General features: G+C 37.3%; 1 protein-coding gene across 1 annotated transcript in view; it reads left to right on the forward strand.

The window, feature by feature from the left end:
* The window catches only part of ADGRA1 (adhesion G protein-coupled receptor A1), a gene marked incomplete at both ends in the record, with an annotated part of 473,204 nt that overhangs the window by 210,927 nt on the left and 241,016 nt on the right, over nt 1–21,261 (forward strand). The window contains one exon of the mRNA XM_083363639.1: nt 4,966–5,179. Within this exon, the coding sequence (XP_083219765.1) occupies nt 4,966–5,179 (214 nt within the window). The remainder of the gene's footprint in view (nt 1–4,965; nt 5,180–21,261) is intronic.

The following is a 21,261-nucleotide window of genomic DNA, read 5'->3' on the forward strand; positions in this document are numbered from 1 at the left end:
AAAATATAAAATATTTAAATGGTTATATTTCCAGAATATTTCTGTAAAAGGAAAATATTTTAAATGTTTCTCTAGCTTGAAACATGCATCTGTTTCTCTATTGTAATGTTGGTTGCTTGTTCAGGAATTATCTTGTTTCGCCCTCCAGAAAATTTTGGGATACATGGCAGTTCTTTCCAGGGGAATGGTTTTCTATTACAAATAAACTCACTTGACATGTTATGTTTCCTAGGAAGCTACAAATAAACATTTTTTAATGGATATACAGTGGAAGACAATGAAATTTGCTCTCTCATCAGTCAAATGGAATTGATTTTGAATAGCGGGATGTGTGTTTAAAATATGAAAGGACTAAAAAGGAAGTATATGTTAAATTATTTCTGACATCCATTCAGTCATTTATTTAGTTATCAAATTACTAAGGTGGTCTAGTTCCATAACAGTTTTGGATAGCACACAGGATTAAAAACGGGAAGATATTACAACTAGTGAAAGAACAATAGACATCCAGGAGGACAGTGGTGGGATTCAAATATGTGAACAAGTGGTTCTCTCTGTGGATTCTGCTTCCGAAAGTCCATTCTGGTGCGAACGGGGTGAATTCACCACTATCCGTACTCATTTCTATCACTGGAAAATAAAGATTACAGACAAGAAATTACAGCTTCAGACCTCAACCAATAGCTGAGGGCACATCTTAAGAAGTAGAAGGGGACTGTGATTCCCCTAGAATTTTCTTTCTCAGGCTTAGTTTTTGACATCAATTTATTTTCCTCCCGCACAGCTGGCCAGCCAGCCATCTTCCACCTGATAATGACTCCCTCACATTAATATGTGCATAGCAGCAGAAGGGAACTGAGAACAGGTCAACATGAGTGGTTTAGCTTAATCACAGCTACGACAGAGAAAGTGAATAGATTTTCTAGTCTGGAAAATGCTGGTTTCTTCCTTGCCAGCTTTAATCCTTACATCTGCATCCTCCAGTGAGTTCACATCTTCAGAATGCACTGGAGCAAAAGAAACAAGATTCTTCAACTGTAAACAATCCATAATCAGACACTTTACCTTCCCCAATCCAGTAGTTGTGGTTGTAACACAGCTTTGATTTCCAGAGTCAGGACAAAATTAAATTAAAATATATTAGAATAATACTAAAATTATTTAATAATTAAAAATAATAATTAAAATCTGCCATTTTTCTTGATGTTTAGAAAATTAAGATCCATCATGACTATGAAAGATGCACATTGTCTATCTTAGAAGTAACAAAAGAGATAATTATTATGCATGATTGCTCAATGAATCTTTGGCTGTATGGTATTTTCAGTAGGGTGAGACTGAAGGAGTGAAAAGAATTTCATGCTGCTGTTCATAACAGTTTACAATAACCACCCATTAAAATATTAAAAACAATTATAAATAACCAACATTTTCTAAACTTAACGATCAATTTATTCTTTTAAATGCCCCATAAGCTTTATAAAAAGATACCAGGTTGATACCAACTAGATTTCTGGAGAAGGGTACAGTGAAAAATACCTCAGGGAAAGCCTATTTCTTTTCCCCAAAGTTCTCACTTCTCACATGTGCATGGTACCAACATCAACACAATTAAAAAAGTAAGGTGGAATATTTGTATTGTCAACAATGTAAATGTTACAAGCGGTGGGATTCATCTGTTTTGCACCACTTCGGCAAAACCAGTAGCTAATTTTTTGTTGCCCAGGCCCAGAAAGGACTTCCGGAAGCGGCATCCACACAGAGAACTGGTTGTTCACATAGTTGAATCCCACCACTGGTTACAAAGTGAAGAAGCTGATTTTGGTTTGTAATGTCATCACCTAATCCTGAAGATTTTAACAGAGCACTCATCATGTCTCCAATCTTCAATCTGTAGTTGTTTTGACAAGATATTGTGGTGACTGATAATTTGCAGTTTAAAATACTTCCATGTTAATATAAAAGGAGGAAACTTTCTAGTAGAAACTTATAGATAGCATAATATCTTCTTTAATTTGGGATTCTTTAGGTGCTTTGAGTTTATATCTTCTATCATCAATCTATCAATAACCATCATCAGTGTCCATATCATCTATCAATAACCATCATTGGTGTCCATGCTAATTGGATTTCTGGAAATAATAATCATAATTTCCTGAACAGAAATGTTCCAGTGATACATTTTGGAACTAGAATTGAAATGAAATAGTAATGCTTGTTTTGAATAAGTAAAACATTTAACATTGTAATTATGATTATCACAAATTCTCAGGGTTTTTTTTAATGTATCAGTGTATTTCAGTACTTAGCAGAAAATGGAAAAAAAACAAGTCATGGATAGCTACCAAATGAATCAACTCAGTTCTACAAGATATTTCAACATGAAAAAAAATCTGATATGTGATATGTTGATAGATTAAATGAATGCTGGTATCTACATGTTCTATATAAAGGCAAGCTAATGACCACTAAATATTTTGGATAGATTGCTGTCCTGCCAGATGGATGATTGCATGGATTTGTGGGAGTTCTTGTCCAAAGTATAAATATCAGTTTGAGTATCTGCTATGAAGAAATGAACATAGATAAAAATTGTAGTTGGCTATAAGTACATATGTTTTAGAACAAATTTACAGGATATAAATTGGTGCTATGGATTATATGAAATTTACATTATATTATTAGCCCTTTTAATACTCTCCAGTAGATATAAGAATCTTCTCAATATTTTTTCAATAAAGAAAAACTTTATTTTTGTTTAGGAAAGATATGCATCTGTTTTTATTGTACCCCAAACTAGGAATATCCTTTCTAAGCAGATAAGTACCTGTATGTAATATAACATATGAATAAATAAAAATAAATCACATAGGACTAAAAATGCATTTTGCCTAAGTTAGCACTACCATCTTGTTTTTTTTATGAAGTATATAGTTATCATGAGATATGAAACAAAATTCCTATTCAGAGAAGACATGATATTTCAATCAGTCAGTCAGTCAGTCAGTCAGTCAGTCAGTCAATCAGACTAGAGCTGGAAGGGGTCTTCTAATCCAACCCCCTGCTCAAGCAGAAGACTATACCATTTCAGACAGGTGGTTGTCCAGTCTTTTTTTTTAAATCTCCAGTGATGAAGCACCTAGAACTTCTGAAGGTGAGCGGTTCCACTAGTTAATTGTTCTCACTGTTAGGAAGTTTCTCCTTAATTCCAAATTACTTCTCTCCTTGATTAGTTTCCATCCATTGTTTCTTGTCTTGCATTCTGGTATTTTGGAAAGTAAGTTGACCCCTTCTTCTTTGTCGCAGCCCCTCAAATACTGGAATGCTGCTATCATGTCACTCCAATCCTTCTTTTCTCTAGACAGTCACTAGCCAAACCTGCAACTATTCTCCATATGTTTTTGTCTCCAGGCCCTTAATCTTCTTAGTTGCTCTTTTTTTGCCCTTTTTCCAAGTCTCAAGATCTTTTTGTAATGTGATCAAAACTGGATGCAGTATTCCAGGTGGGGTCTTACTTACTTTCAATTTTTTACAGCAAAAAAGTCCTTTTCTGTCTGATTTTGTTTTCCTCTACAATGCTGTTCAGATAGAATTTAACATTACAATAGCTTGGATTTATCCCATTGTAGAAGCAGGGAAAGAAGGAAAGGATTTGTGTGTGTATGTGTAGACATCAGTTGCGACATGCTATTGATTTGACTTTTAATGTGGATAAACAAATTGGTACGCTTGAGAACTGATTAGCTTTCAAATATCATCTTTGAATCAGTAACTTTTTCTGCTGATAAAACATTTTGTGCTTAGGTAAAAAGATGAAAACATATAGCTCGCATTACCTTGAAATGAACCATATTTTAATCCCAGAAGTGTTGATGAGGTTGTAGAGTACAGACGGTCCTCTACTTTTGACTGTTTGCTTAGTGACTGTACAAAGTTGTGATAGACCCCTCAAAAACTAGTTACAAAGTTTACAAAGTTGCAGTGGTGGCACATACCCTCCCCACAGTCACGTGATCACATTTTGGGTGCTTGGCAACCAGCTCACCTTTACTGCCATTTGCAATGTCCCCCAGTCGCAATGTTTTTTACTAGTTTCCGTCAAAGAAGAAAAACAACTATTGAGGAAATTGATTTGCTTAATGACTGTGGCATTTACTTAATGATCACCAGAAAAAAAAAAGTTTAAAAATTGTGGCCAGTCATGTGATCCCTCTACCTACAACTGCAACTTATGACCTAATTCTGGGCTCAATTGTGGTCATAAGTCAAGGGCTATCTGTATGTTTATATCCCAACACAAGATATACAGTATTCTTCCCTTGTGATAACCCTTAGCATATTTTCGCTGATTATGATATAATGAATCTAAAGTGTGTAGCAGACTCATGGCATGAATAAGTGTCCATGGACAGCTTATGAACAAAGATTTCAATTTTCCATTTCTTTTATGGAATGGAAAACAGCTCAACTTTCTTGATTTTATTAGACCATGCTCACTCTCCTTTGCTTTTCAATCTTAATGATGTTAGTATCTCTTATCTTCTGCTATCTGCACTTAAATGTAGGTAGGCAATGAGAGGTCTTTTTTTTTCTGAACCATGCAGCCAGGAATATATATGGTCATTAGATGAAATCAATTATCATAAGTAGTCACTTGAAAACTATAATTTCTTACTCTTGTGTAGATTTCGTTTTCAGGATGAACAGTGAAAATTGAAAAGTCGGTGTATTGTGTATTTTAAAAAAAGTGTATTAAAGTAAATTAAGGCTATAATCCTATGTTCCCACTAAAAATAGTAGGTGTTACTTCTGAACAGACATGCTTACAACAGCATTGTAAATAATAATATCATTCACATTGTACTTACTGAAACTAGCATTGATATCTTTTTTTTAAAAAAAAAAAGAGGACAGTATTGTTAATAATGGAATAAAAAATAATTTTCTTTGTACTCCCATCTATAGCTGGTCCTTTGGAGTTGCCTCTTTTTGAATTGATACCATCACAGAAACAGGTGGTTTTTCATGGTGATCGCTTGCCATTTCAGTGTACAGCAACGTACCTCGACATTACGACACAAGTACATTGGTATCGTGATGGTCGTTTGGTTGAAACTGACGATGAAAGAGGCATGTTTGTGGAGGAGACCATAATACATGACTGCTGTTTAGTTACCCGGTAATGTATTTTTATTTCTGTATTTATTAATAGATGTGTGTTATATGACTGAGATTAGCTTCCCTTCATATTCAAACAAAATATGAAGAAGCCACTTCTAGCAGACACAGTGCATTTAGTACAGGCAATTTTTTTAAATTTAATTATTGAAATTTGTTACAATATATGTCAATAATATCAAATGAAATCAGTCATCCATAAAACCCTTATAGCACCTATTGAAATGAACTTTCTTCTTGATGCAAATCCAAAACTATCCTGCACTAGAGAAACCATATATGTTTCTTGCTCACCCTCAGATTGGCTCTCTCCAAATCCAGTTTAATCATAAAAGGGGAAATACTGATTTATTTATTTTTCTCTGGGTGCTTATCTCAGTGTCTATGCTTTCTGTATGTACAGTACTGTGTTTAATTAAGTAGTCAATAAAATATGTCTCAGGTTTTGTATACTGAATATTAAAATGCTCCACTCTCAGACTTTATAAATAAGTAATACAATATTTCTATTATAGAGTAATTCTATAATCCAATTTTGGATAGGCTGTGCCGTAATTTTGCATGAATAACTGCAGGGGAAAGCCAGATTTTTTTCCCCTCACTGAATTTCTGTTATGTAAGTCATGAAGTGCTGGGTTGGTTTTGGCTTATACTAATCTAAAGATTTAGATTACAGATTAATCTATATTAATCCAGTTAATCTAATCTAAAGCAGCAATTATGACTCAGATTATCTTGTTAAAATTACCCATGGTATTTGCTGAGTGTCTCCATAGATGCAGTAATCCACTGGGAGCTAGATAAAAATAAAAATTAAATTTACTAAAAAAATAAAATAAAAAGGTAACTTAAAATGTGCCTATTTTTCTTTATTATTTATTCATATCGCTGTACCATTTTTCCAGTAATGGTACTTTGCCTGAAATATTAGTCGACATTCAGTTATTTTGTTCTTCACAAATAAATTCATCTCCACATTACTTACAACTTTAAAAAAAAGTTTTTTAGCATTTGCTTTCTCTATGAGAGACCTTGGAGGTGGATAGGTTCAACAGCAGTCCCTGCTAATAATTCTCAAAGTTACGTGTATTGGAGCAGCTAATATAAAATGTGTTAAGATCCTGAATCTTCATGGTTTATAAAGTTTTTGTTGAATAAAATGGTCCCAGAGCTATGAGGAATTTAATTTAATTTAATTTAATTTATTAATATTTCTATACCGCCCTTCTCCCGAAGGACTCAGGGCGGTGTACAGGGCAAGAATAAAACACAAAGTTACAAAAATTAAAAAGTAATTAAATACATGCCCATAAAAACAATAAATACATTAATAAAACCCCAATAAAATGATAATAAAAAACCCCACCAATCCCCCCTCAGGCCAGGCCAGCTTGTTCGAACAGGTATGTTTTCAGATCGCGGCGAAAGGAGCGAAGATCGGGCGCCGTCCGGAGCTCAACCGGTAACTGGTTCCATAGCTCCGGGGCGCCCACAGAGAAAGATCTCCCCCTAGGGGCCACCAATCTACATTCTCTGACCGGTGGCACCCTGAGGAGGCCCTCTCTGTGGGAACGCACAGGGCGGAGGGAAGTTGACGCCGGCAGCAGGTGTTCCCTAAGGTACTCCGGACCCCTGCCAAGTTGTTTTAATTTGTGTGTATTTCCTTCATATCAAAAGGCAACTATTATATTCAGATCATTTTTCAACTGCAGGACACTGTAGCAATAAAATGTAGCAATGAGATATACAGTAGAATGCTGAATTATGTTCTTTATTATATGGTAATTATATTTTATGGTCTACAGAATTGATTTGATACATGTTTAAAAATGTCGAACATGGAACATACTTAATATTGCAGCATGTTAACAAGAAATCAATTTGTGTAAAAAGATATGCTAGATTCCAGCCCTAATTACATTTACAGTAGTCTAATTGAAACCAGTTCTTTTAGGCTTGACTAAGTTAAACCCTTCTAAGGTCAGCGGATCTATTCCAAGATCTTCTGCTAAGATCAGATCTAAATCCAGTTAATGTTGATAATTTAATTGATTCCGTCATCAACCAGTGCTTAAATTACAATGTTGTTACAGTGACCTTAGTTCCATTTTTGGAGCTGCACCATTTTATATGTAAAAGAAACCTAAGCTATTAAACTGCGATTGCTGACTTCTTTATTATGGTGATTACATAAATAAATGTGATGAAATTACAATGAATTTAGAACATATAAGACAACCAAATTACTCCCCTCTTGGTATTCCTGTAGCTAGTTACCCTTATTTGTACTATATATTGCAGGCATTTCAGGAGTGTTAACTAACATTACACTTCAGAATTCTATTGATTATTTTTTAAAGCAATTGGTCTGGCATAATTCATAGTTCAAACTGATACATCATTATAGTGCTTTTGATATCTGAAAAAATAATTTATCTCTGTAAAACTCCAATTAGGGAGGTCTTTTCAGGTTACCCTTAACTATAAAAAGGTAAAGGTTCCCCCGCACATGCGTGCTAGTCGTTTCCGACTCTAGGGGCCGGTGCTCATCTCCGTTTCAAAGCCGAAGAGCCAGCGCTTGTCCGAGGACGTCTCCGTGGTCATGTGGCTGGCATGACTAGACGCCAAAGGCGCACGGAACGCTGTTACCTTCCCACCGTAGTGGTCCCTATTTTTCTACTTGCATTTTTATGTGCTTTCGAACTGCTAGGTTGGCAGAAGCTGGGACGAGTAACAGGCGCTCACTCTTCTACGTGGCACTCGGGATTCAACCCGCCAAACTGCCGACCTTCTGATCGACAAGCTCAGCGTCCTAACCCACTGAGCATATAATCTAATTTAACTTTTTCTTTTAGTGTTGTCATAGAAACCGGAGCAGTATTTACTGCACACTTGATTGTTTAATACATATAGACACTAATTTATTCTTTCCAATCTAATGGATTATTGAAAAGAAAGAATGTAAAGACTCCCAGGATTTTGTTTGCCTATCTTTGCCTGTCTGCATCAGTAAGATAAATCAGCAGGCAACAAAACAGAATGGGACCAAACTGATGGTGGTAAAAGAAACTAGTCCCCTCCCCTAAAAAGCTTTAGTTTAAAAATTGGCAGGATCCATCCAGATGCTTCAGAGGAAAAAATAAATTACAATTTTTCCTTCCTTTGGGAAATGCAAACGAGTAGGAGCATGGAATGTTGCTGATGGCTTCATTCTAAGCGAGTGATGGTGAACCTATGACATACATGTCAAAGGTGATATGTCATAATCATTTGAGTGATAGGGCAGCATTCACCAATATCCTTGTTGTTGTTAGCTGCGAAGTCGTGTCCGACCCATCGCGACCCTATGGACAACATTCCTCCAGGCCTTCCTGTCCTCTACCATCTTCTGGAGTCCATTTAAGCTCACGCCTACTGCTTCAGTGACTCCATCCAGCCACCTCATTCTCTGTCGTCCCCTTCTTCTCTTGCCCTTGATCTTTCCCAGCATTAGGCTCTTCTCCAGTGAGTCCTTCCTTCTCATTAGGTGGCCAAAGTACTTGAGTTTTAGCTTCAGGATCTGGCCTTCTAAAGAGCAGTCAGGATTGATCTCCTCTAGGACTGACCGGTTTGATCGCCTTGCGGTCCAAGGGACTCGCAGGAGTCTTCTCCAGCACCACAGTTCAAAGGCCTCAATTCTTTGGCGCTCAGCCTTTCTTATGGTCCAACTTTCACTGCCATACGTTGCAACTGGGAAGACCATAGCCTTGACTATACGCACTTTTGTTGACAGGGTGATGTCTCTGCTTTTTAGTGTGCTGTCTAGATTTGCCATGGCTTTCCTCCCCAGGAGCAAGCGTCTTTTAATTTCTTGGCTACAGTCCCCATCTGCAGTGATCTTGGAGCCCAGGAAAATAAAATCTGTCACTACCTCCATTTCTTCCCCATCTATTTGCCAGGAATTGAGAGAGCCAGATGCCATGATCTTGGTTTTCTTAATGTTAAGTTTCAACCCAAGTTTTGCACTCTCCTTCTTCACCTGTAACAAGAGGCTCTTTAGTTCTTCTTCACTTTCTGCCATTAGAGTGGTATCATCTGCATATCTTAGGTTGTTGATATTTCTTCCGGCAATCTTAATTCCAACTTTTGATTCATCTAGCCCTGCCTTTCTCATGATGTGCTCTGCATATAAGTTAAATAGGCAGGGCGACAGTATACAGCCTTGCCGGACTCCTTTCCCAATTTTGAACCAATCAGTGGTTCCGTGTCCAGTTCTCACTGTTGCTTCTTGACCCGCATATAGGTTTCTCAAGAGACAAATAAGATGGTCTGGTACTCCCATCTCTTTAAGAACTTGCCACAGTTTGTTATGATCCACACAATCAAAGGCTTTAGCATAGTCAATGAAGCAGAAGTAGATGTTTTTCTGGAACTCCCTAGCTTTCTCCATGATCCAGCGTATGTTGGCAATTTGATCTCTGATCTCCAATATCCTACACCGACTATATTCTTGTGCAATTTTTGGAAGCTGCAAAGGCCACCCAAGAAAGGGATGTGTCCTCCTGAAGTACTGCTTTTTGAGTGGCAGTGGTGGCACTTGGGATGAAGTCAAAGCTTCTATTTTCTCATTGCTGCCTCATTGCAGCTGTCAAGTGCACTACGTAAAGTGATCTAGAGCAGGGGGAAGATAATATCTTTTATTTGGTGTGTGTGTGTGTGTGTGTGTACACATGGGGTGGGGAAGGAGAGTGAAGTTAGGCTTTTTTTTCCCAAATTTTTGACACACTGAGCCCAAAGTTTTACCACCACTTTTCTAAGTCCACCCTGCTGGTCACATGACCTGGTCCAGAACATATGAATCCGCTCTGTTCTTTTTAGTACACTCAAATATAGGTGCAACAGAGATGTATTCACTCTAATTAGAACCACACATGCACAAAGACATCCATCCTGATTAAGCTTTCTAAGGTTGATCTACATAACAATTTTCATAATACTTTCCTTGTGTCCCGGAGCTGGAAAATTCTCCTGTTGTCTTAACTCTTGCTGCATGACAGGACACCTTACTAAGAACTTAGCAGCTGTATTGCTGTCCATGCAGTTATAATGCATGGTGCTATAAGGGGAATGATTAACAGTTGCTCTTAAATAAGGTTTGAATATAATCAACGATAAGAAGATCCACCATCAACTGCCATACAGAAAGAGTCCTAGGGCAGGCACTCTGTGGTCTAGATGTGCCGCCCAGTCACATTCATTTTTTCCAAAGGAATTTCTTCCATATTAATGATCATAGGGTGGCAGCAATGTTAGCCTCAATCGGGTTATTGTACTCTGGTTTACATTGGGCTGCTCTTGAAGAACACGGAGAAGGTACAGTTGGTGCAGAATGTGACAGCTTGAATAATTACAAGCACTCCTTGATTTGCCCAAAGAACACCAGTACTTTGACAGCAATTCTGAGTGCTGATTTTGATCTTTAAAGCTCTTCATATTTGGACATCTGTGGGACTCTGAATTCCAGTTGATATCTGCCTATCCAACAAAGCAGAGTGGCCCTTTCATTCAAGCTGTGCCATTTCTACAGACCATAGAAGTGCACCTTTCCCAATCACTGCCCCATTTCTATGGTACAATATTCCCTCAGATGGTTCTTTCTTTCCTGTTTTGTTTTTCCCTCAGGAAGGCTATTACATCGTAATTATTCCATTAGGTTTTGGGGACTGGAATGCTCTAAACCTGTTCTGTCTAGCAGTAGAAGATCTTTTGATTTCTGGTTATATTAGCAATTGTTTCAGTTCTATAAGTAATTAAGCAAGAAAAATCTCCTGTTGTTCTGAACCAGCCCTCTTCTGGCCTTGTAGTAAGGCAAAACCCCTATTCAGAAAGAAGAGACTGGAGAGCGTCCAAGGCTAAAAGGCTTCTGCCAAGATTTATTACGCAGTTAACAAAAACACTAGAGCTTGTCTTCTCAAGCGGAAAAGTTGCTTTCAGCAACCAGCCCCTCCCCAAACACTCCTTTTATAGAGAGCTCAGGGCGTGGTCTCCCTGTGCCTCCTCCAGAGGAGTCCCACAGCCTTTCTTTGTTTGTTCCTGCTCGACTGCCTCCTGCGTCGGGCGTCCTTGAACAGGGCCAGCTGTGGGTCATCTTCCTCCGCACTCTCGGGCTCACGCAGCTGAGAAGAGGTCCCCGGCTGAGGACTCTGCAAAGCCTCCAAACCATCATCAGCCGGTTCGTTTCCCTCCTCCCCCTCATCTGAGTCATCCGATACATCGGACCCGGCTGTCGGACCCACAGGCTGGCCCTGAGTCACAACACCTGTATGGAGAACTAGTGCAGGGAAAGCGCCCCAGAGGGAGACCAGAGTTACGATATAAGGATATCTGCAAGAGGGATCTAAAGGCCTTGGGAATGGACATTAACAGCTGGGAAACCTTGACCTCTGATCGCTCAGCTTGGAGGCTAAAGACGCAGCATGGCCTTCTCCAATTCAAAGAGACACATGTGCGGCAGGCTGAGGCAAAGAGGCAGTCCCGGAACTAGTGAAATCTGGGGGCTGGCCAGGGGACAGATTGTATCTGTCCTCGGTGTGGAAGGGACTGCCACTCTCAAATTGGCCTTTTTAGCCACACCAGATGCTGCTTTAGGACCTCTTTCCAGAGCACGATACCATAGCCTTTTGAGACTGAAGGATGCCAATGATGATAAGTAAGTTAAATAATATCACCAACTTGTTTTGCCCATCCATGTCATCTACTTTTCCCTGTGATCCATAACGCCTATGCTGTGTAGTGCCCACCTGCAGAATTGCTCACCTGTGCACCCCTACCCTCCACCTGTAGTTCTTTCAGTCATAGTCACATGAGGTCCTCCCAAAAAGACCTGCACAGTCCTGGGGTTAAAGAAAGCAACCAGGGACTTCTGGTTTCCCATTGTGGCTGCTGGGGATGCTGGAAGGTGAGCTCCATCTTCCGCGTTCGGTTTCACTCTGCTGGGGGACCCTGGAAAGGGTTGAAAGTTGTCTTGTAGGGGTGATGAGCTTGATCACGGTAGGGCAGCAGCCCTTCCTCTTGATCCGGGGCAGCCTTCTAAGCCGGCAAAGACTGGCCATATTAATATGGCCCAAACTTACCACCAAGCACTTCAAAAGCAACGTGGATGAAACTGGGTGAGATCCGATCTTCTCTTTACCCTAAGTACTTTCTTTTCCTATAAAATTTGTCTGAAGTATATCTTTCCCCCTGTGAGAAGAGAGGGAAGGGAATTTCTATCCCACCCTCTAAGAATAGTGGCGACTGACTACCCAGGGAAATTAAAGCACTAAGAGAACAACTTTAATCTAATTGGATTTATATGTTCCTGAAATTTGGGGACCAAAAATTTTCCTATTTTATTGGAGACTTTTGCGTTTATCTACAAAAAAGAAATAAAATTGGAAAAAGGATTATAAAAATTTTGGACTTAAAAATCTTAAATGGCATCGGTGACATCTTGTGGCGAAGTTTGGTATTATTGTTATTTCCTAAAAGAGACTTGGTTCGAAGCCCAGACCTTAGATAAGACTCTTCTGACCTTGGCATCACCTGTGAGAAACTCAGCTGTAAGAGAACAGCTGGGCAGCATAACTGGCCTACTTGAACTGTGAATGTAAACCTTTACTGACTTTCAGAATTTTATGTGGGGAATTGCCTTCCTATCTCTTTATCTGAGGAATATTGGTTACTATATGAGATGATGAAATACTTTGGACTATAAAATCTTGCTTGACAAGCAATTTTTATTATAAAGACTATTTATAAACACGTGAAAGAGATGGATGAAGACCAGGAAGAGATCCTTTCCATGTTGAAACCAATATATGAAACCATTCTTTCAGCTTGTGATAAAATAAGACCTAACATAAAAGATCAGGATGCCAGCTTAGACACACAAAACCAAACTTTGACTACAACCAAAGAACTAACAACACAAAAGATAACAGAAGAAGTGGAACAATCAAATATTAAGGTAGAGGACTCAATTGACCAACAAATACAGTTAATGGAAAATCCAAAAAAAGGAGTGACAACACTGAAAATGGAAAAGACTTTCTATGTAAATCAGAAGAAATTTGAGAAAGAAGAACAGATTGAATGGAAGATAAACATATCAGGGGAATCATGGGGAATTGGAATAAAATAGGGAGACAACTTAATGAATACAAAAAATGGCAATTAAGTGGTGTTCTTTATTTCAAATAACATATATAATAATAGAGATCTATTTAACGATCTAAAAGCACTGATATGGAAGCCTAGTTGGCAAAGGAAGAAAGCCAGAATAAGGCTGAAAAAATGGGGGTTTTGATTTATTAGAGGGGATTTCATATTATTAATTAGATGGTTAAAGGGAGAAGTTGAGATAAGGGTCATTAAATTTAAAATATTTGGAAATTAGTTGAAGGATTTTATCTGTTTAATATTTAAAATTAGACCTTAAAAAACAATTAATTATTATGAATACGTTTGATTTATTGATTAACCCAGGTAATATATACAATGGTTTTGATTTATTAAAGAGGATATTGTATTATTAAGTACATTTAATATGGTGGGAAATAGCTAACTTTTAGGAAATAGAACAAGATTATATTCGAATGGATAAAATGTGTATTTTGGATATTAGATTCTGTTATGAATTGAGATAAGGGAAATCTTGGTTACCTAAAGCCTGAAAATTATAAATATTAAAGGTTAAATTGTAATATTGATGGGAAACTAAAAATTGGGAAAAAAATTAATAGGATATGGATTGTTTATGAAGATTGAATGTAAAAAATAAGATATGTATCGGCTAAAATTTATTGATAAATGTAATAATGATGTTTTTATTGAGTTGATATAATAAGAACTGTATTAGCTTAAATACGAGACAGTAAATGTTAAGGGAAAAAGAGAGGAAATATTTGATGTTGTAACTTGAGATTTGTACTAAAGATTTTGTTATTTATTTATTTATTTATTTATTTATTTATTTATTTATTTATTTAAATTTATATACCACCCTTTTCCTGAAGGACTCAGGGCAGTTTACAGGGCAAAATTAAAACAATACAATATAAAAATTAAAATTAAATTAAATCAATAGCCCCAAAATTTAAAATTAGAATTTAAAAACCTTAAAACCCCTCAGTCCAGGCCAGCTAACTCAAAAAGCCAGGTTTCTAGGTCCCGGCGAAACGAACAAAGGTTGGGGGCGATCCGGAGTTCCACCGGCAATTGTTTCCATAGGGCAGGCGTGCCCACAGAGAACGCCCTCCCCCTGGGGATCGCCCACCAGCATTCCCTGACCGGCGGGACCCTGAGGAACTATTGATTAACCAGCCACCACGTTGCTTTTTAAATACTTAAATGTAAAATTGAAAAATTAATAAAATACTATATAAAAAACCAACCAGGACTGCTGGCATTGCCATCATTAAGTGATATTGTCATTTGTCACTACACTTTATAACTGTATTGCTTAGGGACAGAAATTATGATCCATCATAACCCATGGATTACCTGTACATCATTATAATTCAGATTTTTCATGATTGGAGCATATTATAAGCCCAGTAAAATAAATATGTAAATAATAGTGGTGTCCCACAATTTTTTTTACAAAATAATCAATTGGCTACTAAAAGGTAAAGGTAAAGATTCCCCCGCAGATGCGTGCTAGTCGTTTCCAACTCTAGGGGCCGGTGCTCATCTCCGTTTCAAAGCCGAAGAGCCAGCGTTTGTCCGAGGATGTCTCCATAGTCATGTGGCTGGCATGACTAGACGCCAAAGGTTCACGGAACGCTGTTACCCTCCCAACATAGTGGTCCCTATTTTTCTACTTGCATTTTTACATGCTTTCAAACTGCTAGGTTGGCAGAAGCTGGGACGAGTAACAGGTGCTCACTCTGCTACGCAGCACTCAGGATTCGACCCGCCAAACTGCCGATCTTCTGATCGACAAGCTCAGCTTCCTAACCCACTGAGCCACCATGTCCCTTTACAATTGGCCACTAGAGGGCAGCAAAAAATAGGTAGGTTCAGTGTATTTTGGTTGCTCTTCTTTTATTTCCTTTAGATTTTTAACCCACTCTTTTTTCATCTAAACCTTAAGGTAACAAAAATATTCCTTTCTGCTCTTATTTTCTGTACAACAACAACAATCCAAGGAGGTGGAATTGGGCTGAGAGAATAACTGATCCAAAGTCACCCAGCTGTTTTTTCATGGCTAAAGCGGGACTAGAATTCACAGTCGCCTTAATCAATACACTAAACTAGCTCTCACCAAGCTTTCTTGTGGTCAGCTGGAGTTATCCAACCCAAATTTTATCCCTGGATAATGGTATTGGAGACATTGAGCTTAAGAAAATACTTTATTGCAAAGGTGGTTCTACCATTCAAAGTACATTGAATAAAGTAACTGCAGAAACTGGAATTCTGATCTCCTTTGTAGCGAGAGTATGTTGAATGCAGAGGAGGGTCTATCTTTAACATGTGTAGGAATCCCTGTGACTACCTGCCCTATAGTTTAGCACAGATAGAACTGGTGTTCAAGATAAAGAATGATGGCTGTGTGGTGACAATTTATCATGAGCTTTGGGTTGCACTAAATGTCAGTTAAGGCAGCAACTACTTTTAAGTCAGACAAGAAATCTACTCATAGGAAGAGAAGAAAACGCAAAGAAACTGTCTGTGAAAGCTAAAGTTCTGGTGTCCATCACAGCCAAAACAGAACTGTAGAAAAGGCTCCTAGCCCAGTAACTGCACAGAAAATGGTGTCCCCAGAACAGAACTGATCGACCAGTTGAAAGCAATTGGCAAAACAAATCATTGACACCAACTAGGTCCTCAAGTCTTGGTCCTCTTCCATGCACGTTAGGATGACCACATGAAATGACTTGTGATATAACATTCAAAACATTTATTCTACACCAATACACCCAAACCTATCTTTGGGCTGCCTTAGCAGCAATTTGTTAGGGGATATAAGTGACTGTGAAGACATCTCTTCAGGAAATGGAAGAGGGCCATTACATATGTACAAACAGAGAGGCAACACATATATATCTCCCTAGATTAGACCCTTTGATATTCACAGTCAAAAAAATAGAGCCAATGCAGTGCCGGTTTGTGGTTAAGGTGCTGGATTAGAAACTAGAAAAGTATGAGATGTAGTTCTTTTTTAGGAAAGAAGACTTTGGGGCAGTCATTCTGTCTCAGCCAACTCATTGAACAGGATGGCTGTTGTGGGAAAAATATGAGGTAGGGAGCATCATGTACTTACATCATTTTAAGTTGTGCAAAATAAAGGTGAGGTATAAATACAATAGCAACAGCAATAACAACATTTATTCTTCAACCCAATTGCTCCCTGCAGAAAAGGAACATGCTACTTTGTGATACAGATGAAACTGGAGACATGTCCTCTGGACACTGCAGATAAAAAAATGAATTTCTTGAATCACTGATTCAAGAAGCTTTCAATTTATACGTAGATCACATTTTAAAATTTTGGCATATAATAGTGTTTGCATTGTGTTGAACTGCCAGACTTGTTTAGAAGTTACATAATACTGGCATTGAAACTATGAGTTTCCATTACGAGTTACCCACATATTTTTAAAGCATTTGAAAATAATTTTATATTTCTTTTTTTTTTATTTTTTTATTTTTTTATTAAATTTATTATTTAAAAACATTGGACACAGTACCAGCGAGCTGACAAACCTTTTTGTCTACAATGTTTAAATATATATATATATATACATGTATATATGTACATCAAAAATACACTTAAATACACTTAGATTACAAATCGGTGAAATACCACAATATTTAAAACAGTGAGCTAGTCTGTAAAACCTAATAGAGACCTTTCTTTTTATCCATCCAAAGATACAATTTGTTCCAAATTCTATAATAGTCTGATTGATCTTTATTCTTTAATTCCAAAGTTAATTTGTCCATTTCAGCGCAATCCCAAATTTTCCTAATAACCTCTTTTTGTCCTGGGATCTCATTCTTTTTCCATTTTTGCGCAAATGATATTCTAGCTGCTGTGATAATATGGATCGTTAAGTATAGCACATCTTTAGGATATTTCTCTTTCGTGATTCCCAACAAGAAAAGTTCTGGACTAAACTCCAGATCTTGTTTCAATATTTCTTTCAGCCAAATCCAAATCATTCTCCAAAATTTTTGTGTTTTACTGCAAGACCACCACGTGTGGAAGTATGTGCCTATCTCTTCAGAACACTTCCAACATTTGGGAGATGCTGTTGTGTACATTTTTGCTAAGCGGGCTGGGGGAAGATGCCATCGGTAAAACATTTTAAATAAATTTTCTTTATACGATGAGGCCAGTGTTATCCTTTTATTCCTATCCCAAATTGTTTGCCAAGTATCTAGGTCGATGTTATGTCCTAAATTGTTAGCCCAGATCAACATGGGGTCTTTCACTTGCTCTTCAAACAGCTTATATCCCAAAAGTAATTTATAAAAATTCCTTATTTGTTTAGAGTCCGGTCCCAATAATATTTTGTCCAATGCCGTTTCAGAGGTATATATCCCCCATTCATTTTTATCCTTCCTAAATCTCGATTGGATTTGTAAGTAGGCCCACCAATCGAGTTTTATACCTTGTAAATAATTTTATATTTCATACACATGGTAAACATGCTACAATTAGCTAAAGTCCATGTGTTCTTGTTTACTATATCATTTCAAAATGCATTATTGCTTGTAAAAAGTATATGGTTGAACCACGATGGAAATATAAATCTGTTCCAAATTGCTTGAAGCAGATTTTGGAGAAGGGCAAAATCATTCTAGGGCAAACAATTATAAAGGTAAGTATGCTAGATTTGTATGGCTTGTTTGTTTATTTTGTTTAAGTGGTTTTTTTTAAAGAAAAAGTAGTAGTTAGGCAATATTTAAATTGAGTTGCAATCAGTACAGTTCAAAATATGTAAATATTCTTGTGTGTTTACTAGGTTATTCTCTTTGTTGATGAAAAATGTGAACAATGGCAAGCATCCAACTGCAATATTTTGATAATATATACATTAAGAATATCTTTATTATACTCTTGTTTTTTGACATATCCATTTCTTTCAGAGTTAAAGTCACAGTATGTGCTAAAGTCACAATCTTGTGGAGGTTTTTACTCGGATTGAGATTTCAATAGGTTCATTAAAATAATTTGGATTTGTTCTATGCTATGGTCTCTTTTAAAAACAGACTGCAAAAATTAAATCTCGATGGAGAAAAAAAATTACATTTATTTTAAAGTGCACATCAGCTATAAGGATTGGACACTAGGAAAGAAAAAAAAATTATTCCTTTTGAAAAATGTCAGTTTATTTTCATAACTGATATTCCAAGACTGAGTTCACGTCTAACACAACGATATGATAAACCATGCAGTCTTTCCGGTGATATAAAGCTGTAATGATAATTATAGTCAAATATCTTCATCAAATATAACAAAATCATGCCAAAATTATATTACTGTGCTTCGCTGGATGGTATTATTGGTCTATTCTGACATATGGTTAGAATTATCAGGTACCTGGTAAGACTAAAATATACCTTTCAGTCACTTCCGGTGGCTATGATTGTTTTGCTAACCATCGTTATTTCAAAACTTTATGAAAAGTTAGTTGCCTTATATTCTGCAGCATATGTGATGATTTCCTGATTTAAAAAAATAGGCAAGCCACTTTGGTGGAGAGGCTAACGTCTTCACTAGCAGACTGTCAGCAAAACTCATTAATCGAAATGACAGTCCTTTTAAGATTTTGAAGCCAAAATATCTTCAGATGTTGAACTTTCAGAGCAGTTTTAGAAAATGTAATTGTGTGCAAATTCTACATACTATTTTATTACTATTTCTAATCTGTGTTGAAAATGTGGTGCAAAAACAATAAGAAAAAATAAGTACCATAATCTAATAAGCTAATGCTGGAAATTGATAAAGACATGGCGATTGCTTGTGTAAGTAATACAATATTTTTCAAATACCAATGCTAGCCTACCTCAGACCAAACTATACAGATATGTGATAATCATAAGTGACCAACAATTAAGTTAAAGCCAAGATTCAATTATTTAAGCTCAGCTAGGTGGCAGCATCTACCAGACAGTTGAACCCTGTGAGTCCTTGGGTGAGAGAACTGTCACAAATCCCGGAGCTTTAATCAAAAGTGAAAAGCCAAAAATGTGTGTTCTAGGAAAAGGCAAAGCAAAAAGAAGTCCCAACAAAGAAGAATATTTGTACCTCAGGGTTGAAATGAGGCATCCTTGGTGTTATCTGAACTTGGTTGTTTTCTTGCAGACCTTTCATTACCCAGACTAGGTAAAATCATCAGTGCTAGTTAATCTACTTAGAAACATTCGTAAGAAAACAAGGTTCGGAGAACACCAGGAACCCCTTAGAAAGAAATCCATATTGTTGCCAAAAACAATATGAAATCAACATGAATTGAATCTGACTTGAAGAAGTCTTGACTTCACAATCTTGTATCTGATAAGATTTGATCTAAACCAGACATGTCAAACACAAGGCCCGAGGGCCAGATGCGGCCCGCGGTTTCATGTGGCCCGCGAAGCCATCCTGGAAACAGTGAGGGAACAGCCCCCACTGCCTTGGCCCTGGACCAGAGACCCTTCTGCCAGAGACCCTCAGATCTGTCCCACTCCTGCCCAGGCCCCCATAGGCACCCTTGATGCAAACGATGTAGAGCTGGCCACGCCCACCCAGTAGGCCACACGCACTCTAGCCACACCCACCCAGTAGGCCACGCCCACCCTGGCCATACCCACCCGGCCCCTTGAGGGCAACCGCAATGCTGAAATTGAGTTTGACACCCCTGATCTAAACCAAACTAGCTGATCAGTGCTTATATATGCAAAAGTTAGTGCGGATCATGGGATAAGACCTAATCCAATAAGATGAGATCAACAATGTCAGTAGCATATTAAATTACTAATCGTATGTTTGACTGGACCAGTATTGTTTTTATTTATCATCTAATGAAAAGATCATGAATCAAATTGGCATGTTTGGTAGCTCTGATAACACGTAGGTTTGAGTATGCAAAAATATGTAAGAGCTGCAAATAAATTTGCAGCTTCCTATTTGGCTTTTGAAGAAAAACATGGCATGGATGAATGGATAGATAGATAGATAGATAGATAGATAGATAGATAGATAGATAGATAGATGATAGATAGATAGATAGAAGTTTCCCTATTTAAATATTCTGCTGCCCATCTGGAAGCTTCTTAATTTTTGCTTCAAGGTATTGTGTCTGAGGATTCAACACAGGATTCAACACAGTCATCCAAGAATTTGTATTTTTGCTTCCATACAAATAGTAGAGAGTGGAGTAGAGATTGAGTAGAATGCAGCTGTAGGATATATTTTGGGTAGGAGCTAATTGACAATTTCTCTGCCAAGTGATAACAGCCTATCTTTCAGGCCATGCTGTGTTTCTGGCTGAGTGAAATAGTGATTGTCTGAAAATTAAGACAATCAAGTGAAGGCTATATTCTTTGCTTTTCCTTTGATAATGATGGGTAATGCTTACTTAGAAGATTACATTTCTAATTAAAAGCTGCATTTTAGCTGACCAAAGGCTTTATTTTGAAGCTCAGCACATATGACAATTTAAATCTACACACGCAAAAGTAAGCATTTTTAAGTTAATGTGGCCTGTGCATAGGACTACACTGATATCCAATCAGTTTAATTATAATAACTAAATATTGCATGTTGGTGTTTGCTTTTGAATATTGGATTATTATGGGGTTTGAACAGATGTTGCTGCGTTTGAGCAGAATATTTTGGCAAAAGTCATGGCAAGAGAAAGAGAGTCTTGAGGGTTGCTTTGCTTTAAAAATTTCCTGCTACATAATTTTTCTATGTTACAAACTTCCAAATAATTTCTATAGATTGGCAGGTTTTTATCACCTAATACAACCCAATCAGTAGAGCAACTTTTATAGTACCCCTTTATTTTATGATTTAAAGCAGATGGATTCAATTCATTTTACATACTCAATTTTACATTTACATTTTCT

This window comes from Vipera ursinii (genome assembly GCF_947247035.1).
Source record: "Vipera ursinii genome assembly, chromosome: 5".
NCBI classification, from domain to species: domain Eukaryota; kingdom Metazoa; phylum Chordata; class Lepidosauria; order Squamata; family Viperidae; genus Vipera; species Vipera ursinii.